The 17,934-nt window shown below is 46.6% G+C and overlaps 1 protein-coding gene across 3 annotated transcripts in view; it reads left to right on the forward strand.

Annotated features, from left to right (window-relative positions):
- Positions 1-2,068, forward strand: part of NUGGC (nuclear GTPase, germinal center associated) — a 45,975-nt gene extending 43,907 nt beyond the window's left edge. For all 3 annotated transcript variants that reach the window (XM_023515598.1, XM_012807703.2, XM_023515597.1), the window contains exons 18-19: positions 902-992; positions 1,752-2,068. In XM_023515598.1, the coding sequence (XP_023371366.1) occupies positions 902-992; positions 1,752-1,891 (231 nt within the window). In that variant the 3' untranslated portion in view covers positions 1,892-2,068. The remainder of the gene's footprint in view (positions 1-901; positions 993-1,751) is intronic.
- The last annotated feature ends 15,866 nt before the right edge of the window (positions 2,069-17,934 follow it).

Consider the following 17,934-nt stretch of genomic DNA (forward strand, 5'->3'; position numbering starts at 1 on the left):
AAAAAAAAAAAAAAATGGCCTTTCACAATGTTCTTATAAATTAAATAAGGGAATAATGCTTTGTTGAATATGATTAGTCTCTGGATAAATTGATCAGTACTGTGGCCTCCTGATCTGTTTTCACTCTAGTGTGAGTTGACTCCTTCTGGTTCAGGAGCTGTGGATCTCCCGTTCCCTGGTCTTAAAGATAAGGCAGCTGAGGCCTAGAGGGTTTACGTTTCCTGCTCCAGGCTCCCAGCTAGAGCTGAGACTCAAGCTCACGGTTCTTTGTCTGGCATGTAGCAGAAAAAGCCTAAGATTTGAAGTTAGGAGATCAGAGGTCAAAACCACCCTCTTCCAGGCTAGAGGAAGGAGTCTAGTGTTTCTCAAAGGGAGACAAGAGACCAAAGAGGAAAGAAAATTATTTTCATTGATGAAGGACTGAGACATGTCTCTATAGTTGGGAAGAATCAGAAATGCCAAGGAAGGTGGGCTGCCTGGAGCAGGGGTCAGTAAACACTGACCCAGGGACTCCATGCTCAAGAGGAAACCAGGTAGTTACCAGCTGTTCCCTTTTGTCCATCTCTTACGTGGCTGTCCTCTCTTCATGCCTCTTTCTGTCCTCATTAGCTCCTGCTTCCATTGGTCAGTACCAGAAGCACGGCCCCCTCCCCTCATGAGTCTAAATAGGCAGGAAAGGAGATGCTGGAGGGGTGTAGCTAAGAGCCCAAAGAAGTGCTGCCCCCATGACCTCTGGGCCAGTCAGTGCACTCGAAAGTGATTCACTTTTGAACCTGGCTTTGACTTTGACAAATTCACCTGCAACCTCTCTGGCTAGGGGATTGGGTGGGGGTGGATCTTAAAAGAGTCCCTTTCTTTTGGGATGGGCCGTCTTAACAGACTGAATGTCCTTGCTGTGTAGACGGGGATCACGGAGAGGGTGATGGGCAGTATCACGACCATGCTGACCCTTGCTTCGTCCCAGGGGGATGGTCTCTACAAGGAGCTTGCAGGTAAATACGAGAAACCTTTGGGAAAAGGGTGATTGATTGTGCAGACTCCCCTCCCTGCGGTTGCTCCTTATTGAATTTAAAGGAGTTAAGTTAGGAAGAACGTCCAGGGCAAGGAATGAGATGATGAGGATGGCCATGACAATGACTGCCCGCCCTTTGCCAAGCACCTGACTGAGACCCAGCAGTAAGCTGGGCTGTGTGCACATTGCCTCATCCAGCCTCACATTAGCTCTCCAGCTAGACGCATTGCTCCGTTTTGAAGATACAGAAACAAAGACTCAGATTAGGTAACATGCCCAAGGTCCCATAGCGGAAAGTGGCACATGTAAATCTACAACCCTGCCCTACTGTCTCGTGACGCCTTTCTTTTGGGTTGGTGCCTCCTCCTTATGAAAATTTTCACTGGTGCTAGAGAACAGCTTTTCATAATCCCCCAGGAGCCTGGGAGTGCAATACAGCTGTGTGTACCCTGTTGCTGGCAGCCACCTCCTATTCATATTATGGTTCCACCAGGGTTCCTTACCAGTAGATTTGTGCTTCTTTTGAGGGGTACCCCCACGCTGAGACAGTGTTCAGGTAAGAAGAAGACTACTTGGTTTGATTCACGTTATAAGACAAGAAGACTGGACTTTCTGGTTTCCAGGCCCTACTCCAGATCTTAGATTCTGGGGCAGGTGATGGGATTCTCGGGGGATTAATTTTCCGGAGACACCGCTGGAGAGGACGCTGAGCCCTGATGCACACTCTGCTCTTCTCTAGACGTCAAGAATGAATACAAGGAGATGGAAAAGCTGCACCGGAGCCTGAGGGAGGTCGCCGAGAACGCACTGCTCAGGAGAGGCATGCAAGACTTCCTCCTGAGGGTGTCCCCCCGCAAGGCGGGGTCCCCCAACGCATAACTTTAGTTCTTGGGGCTTAGTGCCAAGGGGGTGAAAAATGAAGCCCAGAACCAAGAATCGGAATTGCTCCTGTTTTGTGAAGTCTAATAAAAAACATCTCCCTACTATTGGAGCTTTATATATAATACAAAACTCAGTATGTTATTGCTTCTGACATAATTTTATTATCTAGCCAATAAAGAGTCATCTTGAATCCCTAGTGGTGTTTTAAAACTTTAGGACAAGAAACTCGTGGCTTACCAAAGAAAAATATCTAAACATCAAAAAAACCCTTTGATATTATGGAAAAAAATATCAAACAAAGCTTTAGGGACTCAATTCTATTTCCCATTTTTAATGGGAGACTTTGGACAACGGATAACATTGTGTTTGGAAATCAACATGGGTTTAGGGGGCAGATGGTCAGAGGTCTGGTTTATACATTAGGGCAATATTTAATAGTATGTTAATTAATAACACACTGTTTCATTAAGAACATTCTTGGCTGGAAGCGGTGGCTCATGCCTGTAACCCTAGCACTCTAGGGGGCCAAGATGAGTGTATCATCTGAGCTGGGAGCTCAAGATCAGCTTGAGCAAGACTTGTTTCTACTAAAAAAAAAAAAAAGAAGAAAGAAAAACTAGCCAGGCATTGTGGTGGGCACCTGTGGTCCAACAAGCTTCTCAAGAGGCTGAAGCAAAAGGATCACTTGAGCCCAAGAGTTGCTGTGACCTATGACGCCATGGCACTCTACCTAGGTCAACAGTGAGACTCTGTCTCAAAATATATATATGTTAATAAAATAACATTCTTAAGTGAAATAGACTTTTTAAAAAACTGCAAGCACATGATGGTGAAAAATTTAAGAGTTATGAATATGGTTTGGTCCACTGCTGAGGTTCATGAGAAGGCGTAAGTGACTGTACCCAGCTTTGCTTTTGCACCTTTACTGGAAGTGTCCTGGTAAAAAGTGTCAGACTGATAGTGCCATGAGTCTAGGACAGAAGTTTGGACTGATGCCATAATAGAAGAAAAAACTTAAATACCAAAGGCAAAATAAAAAATATTCAGAAACAGGAAACAGATTCAGGAACAAGCATTGCTGGCTCAGGAGGTTAATATCAGACGCAAAAGTCTTTCATTGTGACCCTGAGTGTATGTGGTCCAAGTGTTACACCACAGGTTCAAAGTCACAGCAGTTCCGCCTCCCCAGAAAGGGTGACTGAATAAAACGATGCAGAGATACAAGGCCAGAGTTCAGGGGGATGCCTCGATTCTACAGGAGAACTCGAGAGAATGTGCATTGCTCAAGAGACCGGGAGATGGGCAGGATCCGCCTGGAAAAACAATGCTTTTGGAGCACAATTCTAAATGCCTACACAGTATTTTCATGTATAAATGTGATACTGGACTTTCAGGTTCTTGGTCTTGGTGATTTGAAGAATAAATCAGCAGACCACAGATCAGTGGTAAGACAGAATTTATTTACAGAAAAGAATACAAAAACACTAAAGTTTCTAGTAGGGAGAGAAAACCCAAGTCGGGAGAGAAAAGCTCTCTCCATCTCTTTCTCTGTCTAGCGGTGTGCATGGGTGCATGGGTTCCTTCTATATGAGGCCAGGAAGTGAATGGACACAGTCTCTTCCTCTGGGGCAAGGTGAATGAATGTACTAATGAAGGGATATAGTCCCCTCCGCTGGGGGAAGGTGAATGAATGTACTAAGGGATGGACATAGTTCCTTCCGCTGGGGGAAGGTGAATGAATGTACTAATGAATGGACACAGTCCATTCGCAGAACTGAGGCCTAGGAAACTTACATGAAATTGACCTAGGCATAGGAAATGGGGGTTCCTATTTAGTCATAAGTGTAAAGGGGAAGGAGACACCAAGGTGCTGGTGTCTCCCCAGCAGTTGTCCGGTCCCTTTGGCTACTGGAGCCTCCGGTGGTGGAGGGAGGCTTACCCCCCTTGCCTACGCTCCAGCCTGCTGGTTCCTCGGCTGGTTCCTCTGCTGGCTCCCGCTGTGCCAAGGCAGCTAAGGAGGCGGCGGGTCCTCCAGACCCGCTCGGCTGGGGCGCCACCTGTCCTGTATCACATGCACTATCATTTATTAAATCACTATGTTATTTTTGGACATTTAGTGATGCTGTTTTTCTCCATTTTAAATAACATCATAGAGAATATTTGTATAGATTAATATAAATCTCTTATTTGTACTCCTGGTATTTTTTCCCTATAGGTTAAACTTCTAGGACTTCAGTTACATGGCTCTGTGCCTGTAGCACAGTGGTTAAGGCATCAGCCACATACACCAAGGCTGGCGGGTTTGAACCCAGCCTGGGCCAGCTAAACAACCATGATACCTGCAACAACAAAAAAAATAGCTGGGCGGTGTGGCAGGTGCCTGTAGTCCAGCTATTTGGAAGGCTGAGGCAAGAGAATGGCTTGGGTCCAAGAGTTTGAGGTTGCTGTGAGCTGTGACGCCAGGACACTCTACCAAGGGTGACATAGTGAGACTCTGTCTCAAAATAAGGAATTCTGTTACAGAGTCTAAGGGCATTTTAAAGTTTCAAGTTATTTTTCAGAAACATTGTCCGCTTATTAGCTGGGATGGGAGTTTCTGTGTCACTGATCCATGACCCAAAATGGACATTACCCTTTTCTCCTGTAGGTTAACGGGATCTGATTTTTGAATATGGTCTAGCATTGCTGGGTTGCTAGTGACCTTGAACATTTTTCATGTAAGTTTGAATTGCTTCTATTTAAATGGTCTTTCCAGGATCTTTTCTTTTAGAAATCGTCACCTTCTGGTTGACATTTTTCTTTGAAAGAAAAACAGAATTGCAATCATAGTATGAAGAGCCCCCATAGACACTGTATGAACTTGTTAACATTTTGCTTTATTATTGTTTTCATACCTGTGATGTGTGTTTGTGCTGTACTTTATCTGAATGATTTCAAAGCAGGTTGCATAGGTCATGTCCGTTTACCCCTTAACATTTGGGGGTATTCCATAAAAACAAGTCTATTCTTTCACATAACCCCAGGACGATGATAAAATTCAGGAAATTTAAGTTTGATACTACACTACCCTCCTGTCTGCAATCCACATTCACATGTCATCGGTTGCTCCAGTTATAACCTCTTTAACGACATTTTCCAGAATAGCATCCAGGCCGGGATCATATATTGCATGTGTCATGTCTTTTTGATTCCTTTAATCTGGAACAGTTCTTCAGCCTTTGTCTTTCATAACAAAGACAACATTTTTGAGGAATACAGGCCAGCTGTTTTATAATATTTGGATGTGTTTCCTATCTCTTCCTGATTAGGTTAGAATAGGCATCTTTGGCTAAAACAGCCATATAAGTACTCCCATCCTTTTTTAATAATAATAAAAAAAGACATTGGAATTTACTGCTGATAGCTTGACAGCGAGGGAGGAAACTAACCACTAAAGTGGATACAGTCTATCTTGGGCGCAGAGGTGGGTCCCTAAATGTCTGCCTTGTGGACTGGTCTTCACAGCCCATGGACCAGCGCTTTGGACAGGGAGGAGGACCAAAGGGAACCAGGTTGTCAGTCTTTTAGGCCTAGAACATCGCCTGTCTGTGGCTGCCAGTGATCAGGGTGGCACTGCCAAAGATATTTTTTAGAAGTGGGTGGAGGAGTTAGAGAAGGGGGTTGACCCTTAACTCCATGCCTGTGGCGACTGGGAGGCAGATCCCCAAGTGTTTCAGGAGGGCCAGGTGGCTATCTGAGAACACAGGGAGAGACAAGAACTTTGGCCTTTGCAGTTCAGGAGAGGAACTTCCAGGGCTGAGACGTCCGGGCGCCCTCTCTCATGACCAGTGTCCTCCTCACACCCTCCCTGCTCCTAGAAGTTCCCCTGCAGCTCCCACACACCCTCCTCTGGGCACTCCGACCTTTCCCACCACCAGTGGAAAACTCCAGAGCACAGGCTTTGATCTAAAATTAACAGAGGGAGACCCTCCTCTGAGCAGTGTGTCAACTGCAACGTGGGAGGAGTGAATCCTAATTCCTCTCCCCCAGTAAGAACTGTGGCTGTGCGGATTCGCTGTGAGCACGCATATCTCTCCAAAGCAGAAATTATTAATATTCATTTGAGAGGCACGCTGTCTTGTCCCTGTGAGAGAGCTTACTCTTGGACTCTGTTTCTTCTCAGTGTGACTGTGCTAAGGTGTCTGGCCTCCATCCTGCCAGGCTGCTATCACGCAAAAGCCTCCTCTTGAACCAAGTCGGGCTCTGTATTATCCTACCAGGCCATGCTTCTGGTAGCTTCCTTTGTAACTGCACCCGACCAATATAGCTCAACTTTTAAGTAACAAAGTTGTCAGTTCTTCAGTTATCATCCAGGTTGAAGGTCATATAACTGAGTGTTCCCAGATGAACCAAGCCATTTGCTCATGGAGGAACTTAAGTGCTGGGACCCAGGAGTAGGGACTGAATTAAGATGAGGACACCACACGGCAAGATCCACAATCCAATCACATCCAGCCCACATGGCAGCATCCAATCATATCATGGCTTCTTGCATCACCTACTTGCAGGATCTAATCAGATCATGCTTTATTACCCTACCTTGTAAAACCAGCCCAACTGTCTCCCCTGGAGACTCTGTGCATTGGGAAGAGTCCTCAGTGTGCTTTTTTCTTGTGCGGAGTAATAACCCCTCTGTGTGTTAACCAGCTTGTCTGTGTGTGTTGGCCTGATACCCATCAAGAGAACAAACCCCTCTGGGTTTCTCCCTGGAGATTCTTTTATCCTGCCCAGTTCCGTAAGTCACAAATTCATAAACTCTGGCTCATTCATATTCAGTTCTAATCTCTACCTAAGAAAGCAGGGAAATGATCATTTTAGACTGCATATCATCCAAATTGTAATGCTAAAAAAAGTGTCCTCACCAAACATCGTAAGTGTACGTGTTGTTTCTGCAGCCTGTCATTACCTGACCGTGCTGGTTAACTGAGGTGCTATTAAAATACAGCAACATCGGGGGGCTGTGCTCAGTGGTTAGGGCACCGGCCCCATGTAGCAGGGGTGCCAGGTTCGAACCTGGCCTGGGCCTGCCAAACAAATAAATAAATAAAAAGCTAAAAAAATTAAAATTAAAAAAATAATAAAAATTTTTAAAAATACAGCAAGATCCCATTCCACATCAGTGAGACAATGCAAAAAGGAAGCCCTGGTTTTGTTTTGAAAGCTTTGTCCATGAGCAATCGCTATTACCAGCTGACCTTTGGTTCTTCTGTTTCTTTTCATTTCTTCCTATACCAATTGAATTACCCAGAATAGTGAAGCTTGTGCCTCTTTCTTTTCTTCTTCTGGGATACCATATCGTAACCCAGCATGCCCACCCCCTTCTCTCAAGCGCACAGTTTAATCTGGTTAGGGACAAAGAGAAAATAGATAATGATCCGTGAAATCCAGATAAAACTGTGTTCCAGATACCCTCCGCGGTTAACTACTTTCAATCTCTATTTTAAAATATCGCCACACAGCCTCTGTAAGAGTTTTTTCACCATTTATGTTCCTTCTGGAAGAAATGTGGGTTCTTGCTGCTGCAAAGGGGACAAATAGGTGACCTGATTTTTTTTCTTATGGCATCGTTATAGATGAAAAGGCAGATTTTGCCTCTAGTTAGAACACAAGAAAAGGCCGTATTTAGGGGGTAGGGGTGAAGCAGATGTCTGTGCCTGACACTCAGACTCCCAGGAAGCTGGTTTCTCTCTGTCTTTCTCCTCCCTCCCTCTCTCTCTCTCTTCCTCTCTTCCTCCTTCCCTCCTTTTCTCTCCCTTCCTCTCCCCACCCCCTTTTCTCTCTCCCTCCTCCTCTCTCTCTCCTTCTTTATCTCTCTCCCCCCCCCACCTCTTTTTATCTTTCTTCCTCTGCCTTTCTCTCTTTCTCTGTTTTTCTCTCTCTCCTTCAGGAAAATCAAAATGTGGTAAAACAAAGAGGTTTGCAATGGGCAGGGTGGCTTACGCCAGTAATCCTAGCACTCTGCGAGGCCGAGGCAGGTGGATCACTTGAGTTCAGGAGTCTGAGACCAGCCTGAGCAAGAGTGAGACCCCATCTCCTCTAAAAATAGGAAAACTAGCCAGATGTTGTGGCAGGTGCCCATAGTCCCAACTACTTGGGAGTCTGAAGCAAGAGGATCGCTTGAGCCCAGGAGTTTGAGGTTGCTGTGAGCTATAATGCCATGGCACTCTAGGGAAAAAAAAATAAAAGAAAAGAGGTTTGTAAAGATCTGGCAGAAATCTTGAAGACTCTGGAATTACCACTATCTTAAAAAGAGTTCAAGATAAGTTAAAAATTCCTACTCACACCCGCCTCGTGTGGAGCCAATATTAGAAAGCAGTCATTAATAACAATTAAGTGTGGCATTTAGCCTCGTACTTCTTTACATCTTACTGAGACTTCAATTTCTGTCATTTTGAAAATGACATTTATTTACTCTATTTTGCTGTACCTTAAGGCATAGATCTCAATTTTGGTTGTGCTTCCTGGAAAGCTTCCTGAAGTCCCATGCCCACGTGGGTCCCACTTCTCACGCCAATCTAGTAAGAATCTCTGAGAGGAGAACTCATACATCAATTATTTCTTAAAATCACTGCTCTGTGATAAGGCAAATTTAAATTCTAAAACCCCATAGGCTGCATACGTTGGAGACCCTCAAATGCACAGTAGTTCTCCTGTAATCCCCAGACTCTGTAGGCCGATCAAGAATACAGTTACGTTGTTGACAGCCTACCGAGAATGGAGAGATGGCGAGCGCCTCCCTTCCTAAGGGTGAGGTTTTGGACCAGGAAAGAAGAGAGAGTGGCCTGTGGACAGGCAGGGTAAGAGATAAAAGCAGAGAGAGGGGAGGTAAGAGGAGGGAAAATGGGGACAGAAGAGAAACACCCAGTCAGGGCCCTTGGTTCAAGCTCTCTTAACCCAGCACTCGCATTTTGCTGGTTCAAAATCTCTCCTCCAAGGTTAATTCAGCAGGAGACGGGAGAGGAGGGAAAGGCCAGGGCCCCAGTTGCTTTCCCAGAGGTTGGAGCTGAAGTAGAGAAAGAAGGGACAGAGAGGCCTTTACTCTGCCCCACAGACCTGCAAAGAATGGGGGCCACCCCGGAAGCCCCCAAATGAGCCTCTCCCACCAGTGGTCACATCTTTTTCCTTACTGTTACCTGGTTACCAACCTCATGCCTGGGCAGCAAGTCTTTACTTTAAATTCTCTCTGTTCAAATACAAGATATGGCTTCGGAATGATTCCTTGGTAGCTGGGACAGGAGGGGGGGTTTGGCTTAGGAGGGAGGGTACTGGATTGGGCCCAGCCACCATGACCAGACAGGAAGACATATGTGTGGGTGGGTGTTCTGCCCTCGGTGACAGGGGCTATATCCCCCATGGGGAGAACCAAGGCCAAGTCTGTCTGAGCCTGCTCCGTTGCGGACATTGGGAGGTGCAGGGGGAAACTTAGAATCCCGGGTCTGGAAAGAAACTAGAGGTGGCCCAGTTACCTTAGAATCATGGCTAGTCTCTAAAAGAGGTAGTGAAGGGAGGGGGCCAAAAATACGGCCACCAGCAGCTACAGGTGAGCAGTGGCTGATCCTGTGACAAGCACGGGCCTCCCCTGAGTGACATGGACCATGATTGAAAAACAAAAGCAAACAAATACAGATATGTCCCATGTGTTTGAACGTAGGCATGCACGTAGGGATTGCTTGAGCTATAACTGCCTCCTCTTTTTTAAGTGTTAAAAGTGCGGCTCTCCTGGGTACAGAGCTTTAGAAATACTGGCAGTAGGCCAGCATGCAACAGACCGAATCAGACCTGAGACTGTAGCTCTCTGGCTGCAAGAGAAATCTAAGCTGCTTGGGAAAAGGAATATGTGCACTCCCTGTTGTAAAATATAGACCTCAACTATAAGGCAATCAGATACATCGTAGATTCTTTCCCAGTGGGGAGAAAACAATTCATGTGTTGTTCACACCCCCCCTACAACCCTTCTATCCCTTGTTTATAACAAAGTAAAAGAAGTCATTTTTCCATTCGGAATTTAGAAATTGCTGTCTTTCTAGAAATGGAAACTAGTGGGGCAGCTCCCAGAGATGGAGTTGGTGCAAGGTCAGAATCTGGTCTGTCATGCGTGTTCCTGAGTCAGCTTGGGCTACAAGAACAAAGCATCGCAGACTGGATGCCGTCAATGACAGAAATTTATTCTCTTGTAGTTCTGGAGACTGGAAGACTGAAATTAAGGTCCTGGCAAGGCCGTTTTCTCGGAGGCCTCTGTCCTTGGCCAGTAGACGGCCGCCTTCTCCCTGTGTCCTCACATGGCTGCCCCTCTGTGTGTGTGTCTGTGTCCGAATCCCCTTTTCTTCTAACAAAAACCCGTACTATTGGATTAGGGCCCATCCACATGACTTCATTTACCCTTAGTTATCTCTTTAAAGACCCTGTCTCCAAATACAGTCCCATTCTGAGGGATTGGGATGTAGATCTCTAACACACGGCTCTTGAGGGGACAAAAATTCAGCCTGGTCTTTTCAAAACCAAGAGAGGCGCAGAGCAGGTGTGGGCAAGGCGTGGCTGCTGCCCCTGCAGTTCCGGAACATGATCTTTACTGCGTCAGCCCCACCTGCTGACCAAGGCCGGTGGGCACTGCCAGGTAGAAGCAGTCTCCCTCCAAGAAAGCTCGTACTCTAGCAGGGCCAAGGGCAATCTAATAAGCCAAAAATACACCTATGGAGAGGTACAAAGAGCCCAGGGTCTTCTTGGGGGGATGGAGGGAAGCAGAGGGAGCTTGGCACCTGGCAGCTGAGCCTCATCCTGACAGCAGTGGCTCTGGGAAACAGTGAGCCAAGTCTGGCTGCTGGCTCCACAGTCAAGTCCAAGGCCTCTCATTCTGTGGCGAACTCCACTCTTCTGCAAAGGGTCATGTTCTTGGTGTCAAAAGGATGAATGAAGAGGTCCTGAGTCAAAACGAAACTTGCATAAATCAGAGAGTGAGAGGACCCCAGAGTTGTGTTTCCCCAGGCTCCCAAGAGCTGGTCCAGTGGCGTCCACCCAAGCCCGTCTCCCTGGAAGGGTAGGGTTCTCAGATGAGGAGCTTTGCAAAATCAACGCATCTCCACCCTTTTCCCTCTTCCCCCTACAACATCTTATAAGTCCAGTTCCTTCCAGAAGCAGGAAATGTACGATATTTTGCGAACACGAACGCATTTAGAGGTCTCGACCATTTCATCCTGGGCGTGGGGAAGATCAGTGCTTCTTGAACTTTATGCGCATGTGCACATCACCCAGGAATCTCCTTTAATGGCAGGCTCTGAGTCAGCAGCTCTGCTGCTTCTCTGGCCAGGGCCCCGCTGCTTAGGGCAGCCAAGGGGAAGACAACGTCAAGAGCCCCAGATCCAGATCCTGCCCCTGCCTAGGGTGCTTGGACAAATGTCCTCTTTGGGCTGTGGCTTCCTCATCTCCAAAGTGAGGGAATAGATGTTGCTGAACTCAGTGGCCCTCCTGGGTCACATCCTACAGACTAACTTGAAATCTGCCAAAGGTTTAAACAAACCGGAAGGCCCGGGCAGGTGTCTGCACCCGGTAGCAGTGACTCCCAGCGGATGCCATGTGAATAGCACTCCCGGATTTGTACCGTGGAGCATCTCCGGGTTACCAGGCAGACCTTCCTCTCTCTGTTCATTGCTTTCACTCTAGAGGTCCTGCAAAAGTTCCCTTCCGTGTAGAATAAATTGGCAATTCTTAGGAAAACTGCTGTATGCGTGAAGGATTCCGTGTTCCTCCAACATTCTGCTGATGACAAGTCCCCTGACTCCCTGAGAAGCACTCTCAGCTCTTCATCAGAAGGATCAGGCATAAAGAAGGCCTGGTGCCTGGGAGGGAACTTGGATCCCCTGTGCTTCTGAGTGAGTGCCAAGCTACTCTAGTAACGTGAGACTGCAGGCTGCAGTGTGCGGGGGCCGAATACAGGACTGTTAGTGCTAAAGGCTGGGAAGCCTTTGGGGCTGGCGGAGGCCAAGGGTGTGGGCTTGGCATGTCAGCACCTGGATGCCTGGGCTTCAACGCTTGGCACCGGGCCCTGGGCTCCTGAGACACTGCTGCCGGCCTGCAGACCAGCCGTGGAGTGGAGTGAAGTCTGTGCCCAACTTTAGGGGATATGGTGGGCAGAGGACCCCTCAGTGAAGAAAACAGAGAAAGAGGCCTTGGTCCCAGGGACGATGGTTTCCAAAGGAGGGGTCCGTCAATCCACAAGCCACAGTGAGCGAACGTGAGTTGGAAGGGACTAAATGCATCTGGAAGAATCTCTGGCTGATCTGGGTCACGCCTGCTGGGATCACAGGCTGTGTGGAGGGCTGTGGAGGGAGATGAGGCTGGAGGGGCTTTCTCTCCCGTCTTCTGGGGCAGTGGACAGGACTCTAGAAATAGGACTGGCTGGAGAGTCAATGCCACTGCCATGTACATGGTGCCTGCTGTGCGCTGGCTTCATCAGGGACCCTGGGGATGTGGGGACGCCAGGGCAGAAGGTCTGTTACCGCTCAGGAGCAGTTTCCTGGCTCAGTCTCTGCCTCCAGCTGAGATCTGGTTGTCTGGGTCCTCAGCAGCTGCCCTGTGCTCACTCATTCAAAGGACTGGAAGTTTCCAGAGACAGACAGTGAGATTCACAAGCCTGCTCCTTACGCGTGCCAGAATCCTGGTGCATGCAGTCTGCTGTACCAGGGGCGTGTTGGCATGTGTGTGGCAGAGCCAGCACGTGCTGGGAGGTGGCCAGACACACCCACCCCAGAGAAGGGAAAATCTGACCTACAGCACAGAATGTGCCCTCCCCCTTGCCGGAGGCCCTTTTTTGCTGATGTCAGTGCTTCTTAGGAAACAGACAATTATACCCAGCAGGACTTGATGCTAACCCACTGTCTTGAACTTCAACTTGAGTTTTACATGCATAAGTTGCAGTGGGAATTGGGGAATTGGAGAAACTACTGAAGTAGGAATGAATCTACCCTGACAAGCACACGCCTTGTGTGCACACTTTCCAAGGACCGCACTGAGGGGCACAGGGACGTCACACTGCAATGTGGGCCACTTCCTGTACGCCGAACCTCCACTGCCTCCCCAGGGCAGCCCCCAGCGATGGCGAGCAGAGAGGCGTCGCTGGAGTGTTCTGTGGAATTGGTGGACAGATTATTCTGCCAGTTTCTTCTCTTCTTCTTCTTTTGAGTGAGAAATGGGACCTGTAGTCTCGTGAATACTGAAAAGCAACTTCTCTGAGACTGCCCTGCAGACTCCCCTTGAACTGGCATTAGCCCAAAGGATGGTACATTGTGTACTAATATTGGTGTATTAATGTATTTGTGCATTAATCATGTCTTTTATTTTATGTGTTCTGAAGCGTGGACATCTAGGATCTTGCTGACCCTGGAGGTATAGCCAGTTCCTAGGGATGTTAAAAACTTTTCCTTAAGCCAAGCACACTTTGCAAATGCAAATTAACCAATCCAGAGCCCATACTCCCAGATTGGAGTGGAAAAATAGCTCAACATAGAAATTTATACTCAAATTATCACTCAAGGTTCGGGATGGTTGTATTCCACCTTAGATGTGCTCCATCAAGAAAAGGAAATAGATTAAGAAAGGAAGGTAGAGGCTCTGCTCCTGTGGCTCAAGTGGCTAAGGGGCCAGCCACATACACCTAAGCTGGCAAGTTCAAATCCAGCCTGGGTCTGCCAAACAACAATGATGGCTGCAACCAAAAAATAGCCGGGCGTTGTGGCGGACACCTGTACTCCTGGCTACTTGGGAGGTGAAGGCAGGAGAATTGCTTGAGCCCAGGAGTTAGAGGTTGCTGTGAGCTGTGATACTACCACACTCTACCCAGGGTGAAAGCAAAAAAAAAAAAGGCAGAATGTTAAAAGCGCAGAACCCACAACCCAACGTAGAATCAAATCAAAGTGGACGGCAAATCTCTGCATAGTAGCCATGAACTAGGTGAAGAGAGTAATCAGTCCAGCAGGAAGCAAATGAGAAAGGTTGGAGTAGTAAATATAGAAAGATAAAATTCACAGGTTATCTGCTGTATTTGGCTGTATTGAGAAGAGACTCAATTAGATGAAAGAGACTTAATTTTGATGAAAAGAAATAATTATTTCTTAATAATTAATTAATTAATTATTATTTATTGAATAATTAATTTATCACGAAAATAAGCATCTTATTTTGATGAAAATAACCTTTTATTTATTTATTTATTGAGACAGATTCTCACTCAGTCACCCTGGGTCGAGTGCCTGGCATGATAGCTCACAGCAACCTCAAACTCTTGGGCCTAAATGATCCTCTTGCCTCAGCCTCCTGAGTAGCTGGGAGTACAGATGCCTGCCACAATGCCCAGCTATTTTTAGAGACAGGGTCTCGCTCTTGCTAAGGCTAGTCTTGAACTCCTGAGCTCAAGCAATCCACCTGCATTGGCCCCCCAGAGTGCTAGGATTACAGAAGTGAGCCACCATGCCTGGCCTAGGAAAATAACATATTATGGAAGAAAACACTCCACACAGCTTGGCTGTGAATAGTATTTACATAATCAGAGTAAAGTACACTGAAAAATATCCCAAAAAAGTGTGCTATGGCTATCCCAGAAGGCCTGGGAAGGCGTGTTTATGGGTGGGAGACAGAGCGAAATAGAGCTCACCCTCTTCTCTACGGTTGGAATAGACAATGCATAAAACTAGAAAGAAAGAATTAGCAGTGTAAGTGTATTATTTAGAACTGTGGAGATTAACATAAAAAGCAACAGCAGAAGGGCCAGAAGTGGGTGCCCATGGGAAACAGGCTGTGGGTTTGAGAGGTTAGGGAGTTCTTACTTTCCTAATAAGCCTCCTGGAACTATTTACTTATTTAAAAATTATTAAAATGCATGTATGCATAACTTTGATAAATATGAGGTCTAAATTAAAAATATAAAACCTCTGCTTTGCAGTAGCCATGAGATGTATCATTTCTCAGGAAGAAAGAGAAGAAAGAAATTGTATCTCTTTATATTCCGATTCCTCACTCTTTTCCTCCATCTCCTCTTTCTTTTCTCCTTCTCTCTCTCTCCTTTTTAATTTATTTGCCTTATTTTTCTTTCTTTTATCTCCATCATTCTTAATTTCTCTTCATCTTTCTAACTTTTTTTTTTTTTTCGCCGGGGCTGGGTTTGAACCCGCTACCCCTGGTATATGGGGCCAGTGCCCTACTCCTTTGAGCCACAGGCGCCTCCCATCTTTCTTCCTTTTTTATGTCTTTCTGGCAAATGTGCAGCTGAAATACCTTTATTAGTGTTACCGATTATGTTATTGAATATAATATTTCCTGGTTTTAGTTCTTACTATTAAAAGCATGGGTGGGATGTTCTTTACCTCCCCAACCAAAGCAAGCTAAGCAGGGAAGTCGCTTGTAAGTTAATTTGTATCAAAGTGGAGGAAGTTTTCCTGTAAAGGTACATTTGGACTTAGGAAGTATCTCAGAGGGCACTGGGGCCAGCCAGTCACTCAGTGTAGAAAACCTCTCTGTGGTTATTTCTTTCCAGTTCAGATCACCCAGGCTCTGATGGAACCACATTAGTGGGAGGGAATTTCCAGTGAGCAGCCCGACGGGGTACCTGGGTCCAGACAGCTCAATGGTGAACAAGAGCTTCCATATGGTAAGTGGAATTAGGCTACTCCCTCCAAGATAGTTCAGAGAAGACCTAACCTCTCCCCGTGACAGCCCCACATATATCTGAAAACACAGATCATGCCCTGTTGAGTCGTTTCTCCTCTGGGCTGAACACTGCCCTGTCCTGTCACCCTGCTGAGTTCCTCTAACTTCTGACTACATTTTTCAATCTGAATGGAACCTGTGATTCCCGGCAAGGCACAGCTCCAGGGTTGTGTAGCCTACATTTTTCCGCTCATTGTATTCATGCAGCCTAAGTTTTGAAATCCTAAGTTGATTATCCTAAACTGAAAATCTAAAATCTGAAATGCTCCCAAATCCAAAACTTTCTGAGCTCTGACATGACACTTAAAGGAAATCCTCATTGGGATATTTTAGATTTGGGATTAGTTAATTAGGGATCCTGAACCAGTATCCAAAAAAATCTAAAATTCAGAACACTTCTCTCGTCCCAAGCATTTGGGACAAGGGATACTCCATATGTAGCTGATTCCTCAACTCAGATTTACATCAACCTCAAAGTCATAAGAAATGTGATACTTTTTCTTATGCACTCCAGAGAATCCTTGCATCCCGTATCTTTTGTGTGGGAGGTACGTTTTTCCAACATTGGTGTCTGTTTTACACTTATCCCATTAAATCTCTTCTTAAGAGCTTTGGCTCAAAGTCTCACCCTGTTTTGAGATGTTTCTTATGATTCACTTGAGTGAACATGTTTGGCTACCAATTACAAATTGCTCACATTAAAATTATTTCATCATCTAATTCTCAAACACATTTTACATCATCTCAGCTCTGAGACAGATCCCTTCAAAGGGCGCCCCGGGTTGTTGAACTTGACAACATAAAGAGCTCCTGGTAAGCCTTGATCTTGGGTCTTGAACATGACAGGGCTATCCACTCCACTGTTTACAGCCCTGGACCAATGTCAGAAAACCTAGGCTGTCCATGTCATCCATCATTCCCACACCTTCTGGGAAATGAATTAAAATGTGCCGAGCTCATCAAGATGAAGCAGATGGTTGGGTGGGTTCCACGATGGAGCAGGGAGCTCCACAAGGCAGAGGCTCTTGATCTTGCTGTCTTGGACTCAGTGCCAGCTGTCAGCAGCTGGACACTGGAGAGAGAGCGATGTCGTGATTAATACTCCATTTGTCAGGGGCTGTCAGCTCTGAAAAATAACAATGGCTGACATTTGAGATGTGCTCTAACGTTTTCTAAGCGCCTCCCACCATAATCACCCTTGAGAAGGGAAGGCCAGGAAGTTCTAACTTGGTGTTACAGACAGGGGAGCTCAGACTCTGAGAGGCTTGGTGGCTTGCCCACCTCCACAGACCTGGCAAGGGTGGAAGTGGGAGTCAGGATCAGGCCTCGTGGCTTAGAATCCAGGCTGTGTTCCACAAGCATCTCTGGGGTCTACCTGCTAGTAAGTGTGGATCCACCAACTGCCTGGGGCCTGTCACTGGCCTAGATGCTGAAGGGGACACCTGAGAATACACCACATGCATCTGGCCCTCCCAAGCTCATAACAACTCGAAGCACTCTGTCAGGCCCCTGAGTGAGTGCTCAGCCCCTGAGCACAATGTCCATCTCAGGAAGCTGGGAAGAAGCAAGGTCAGGCCCAAGCTACCCTGGATAGGTGAATTCAACCTTCAAGGTGATGGTGGAGGGTGGAGAGTGAGTGAAGCTCAGTAGGTGGGCATGTGGGAGGGATGAGAAGGGACACAACCAGCGTCTCGAGCACGTACTGTATGCCAGGCATTGTTCTAGGCATTTGGAAGCGTCAGTGAGCTGCCTTCCCAGAGCCCCTGTCTGAATAGACAGTAAATGATAAGTTAGTAAATGAAGCTGAGAGTGTAAGAAGATGGAGAAAGGTGAGTGGGGGTAGCAGTGTTCAGTAGGACCCTTTGAGAAGGTGACATATGAGAGAAGACAGAAGGAGGCAAAAGGTTAGTTGTGCAAATGTCTAGGGGAATCACTCCAAGAAGGCAGAACAGTCAGCCCAAGGCCACCAGCTGGTGTGAATGGTACTGGCCCAGAGTACAAGTCAACAATCAGACCCAGTACACATATTTAAAGTTGTTTACCCTCCCTAGTCATCAGGGAAATGGAAATTAAAATCACAGCAAGATGCCTCTATGCAGCCACCAGAGAGGATAAAGTGGGAAAAATAAACATGACACATTGACAAGGACATGAGGGATCACAGCACTCACCCACTGCTGCAGAGAGCGTGAACTGGTACAACCAGTATGGAAAATTCTTTGGCACTGTCTGCTGAAGCTGAACACAAGAGCACAAGGTGACCCAGCAATTCCGCTCCCAGGTATGTGCCTGAGAGAACGGCTTCC

This window comes from Otolemur garnettii, unplaced genomic scaffold, assembly GCF_000181295.1.
Source record: "Otolemur garnettii isolate 467f Iridium unplaced genomic scaffold, OtoGar3 scaffold00074, whole genome shotgun sequence".
NCBI classification, from domain to species: domain Eukaryota; kingdom Metazoa; phylum Chordata; class Mammalia; order Primates; family Galagidae; genus Otolemur; species Otolemur garnettii.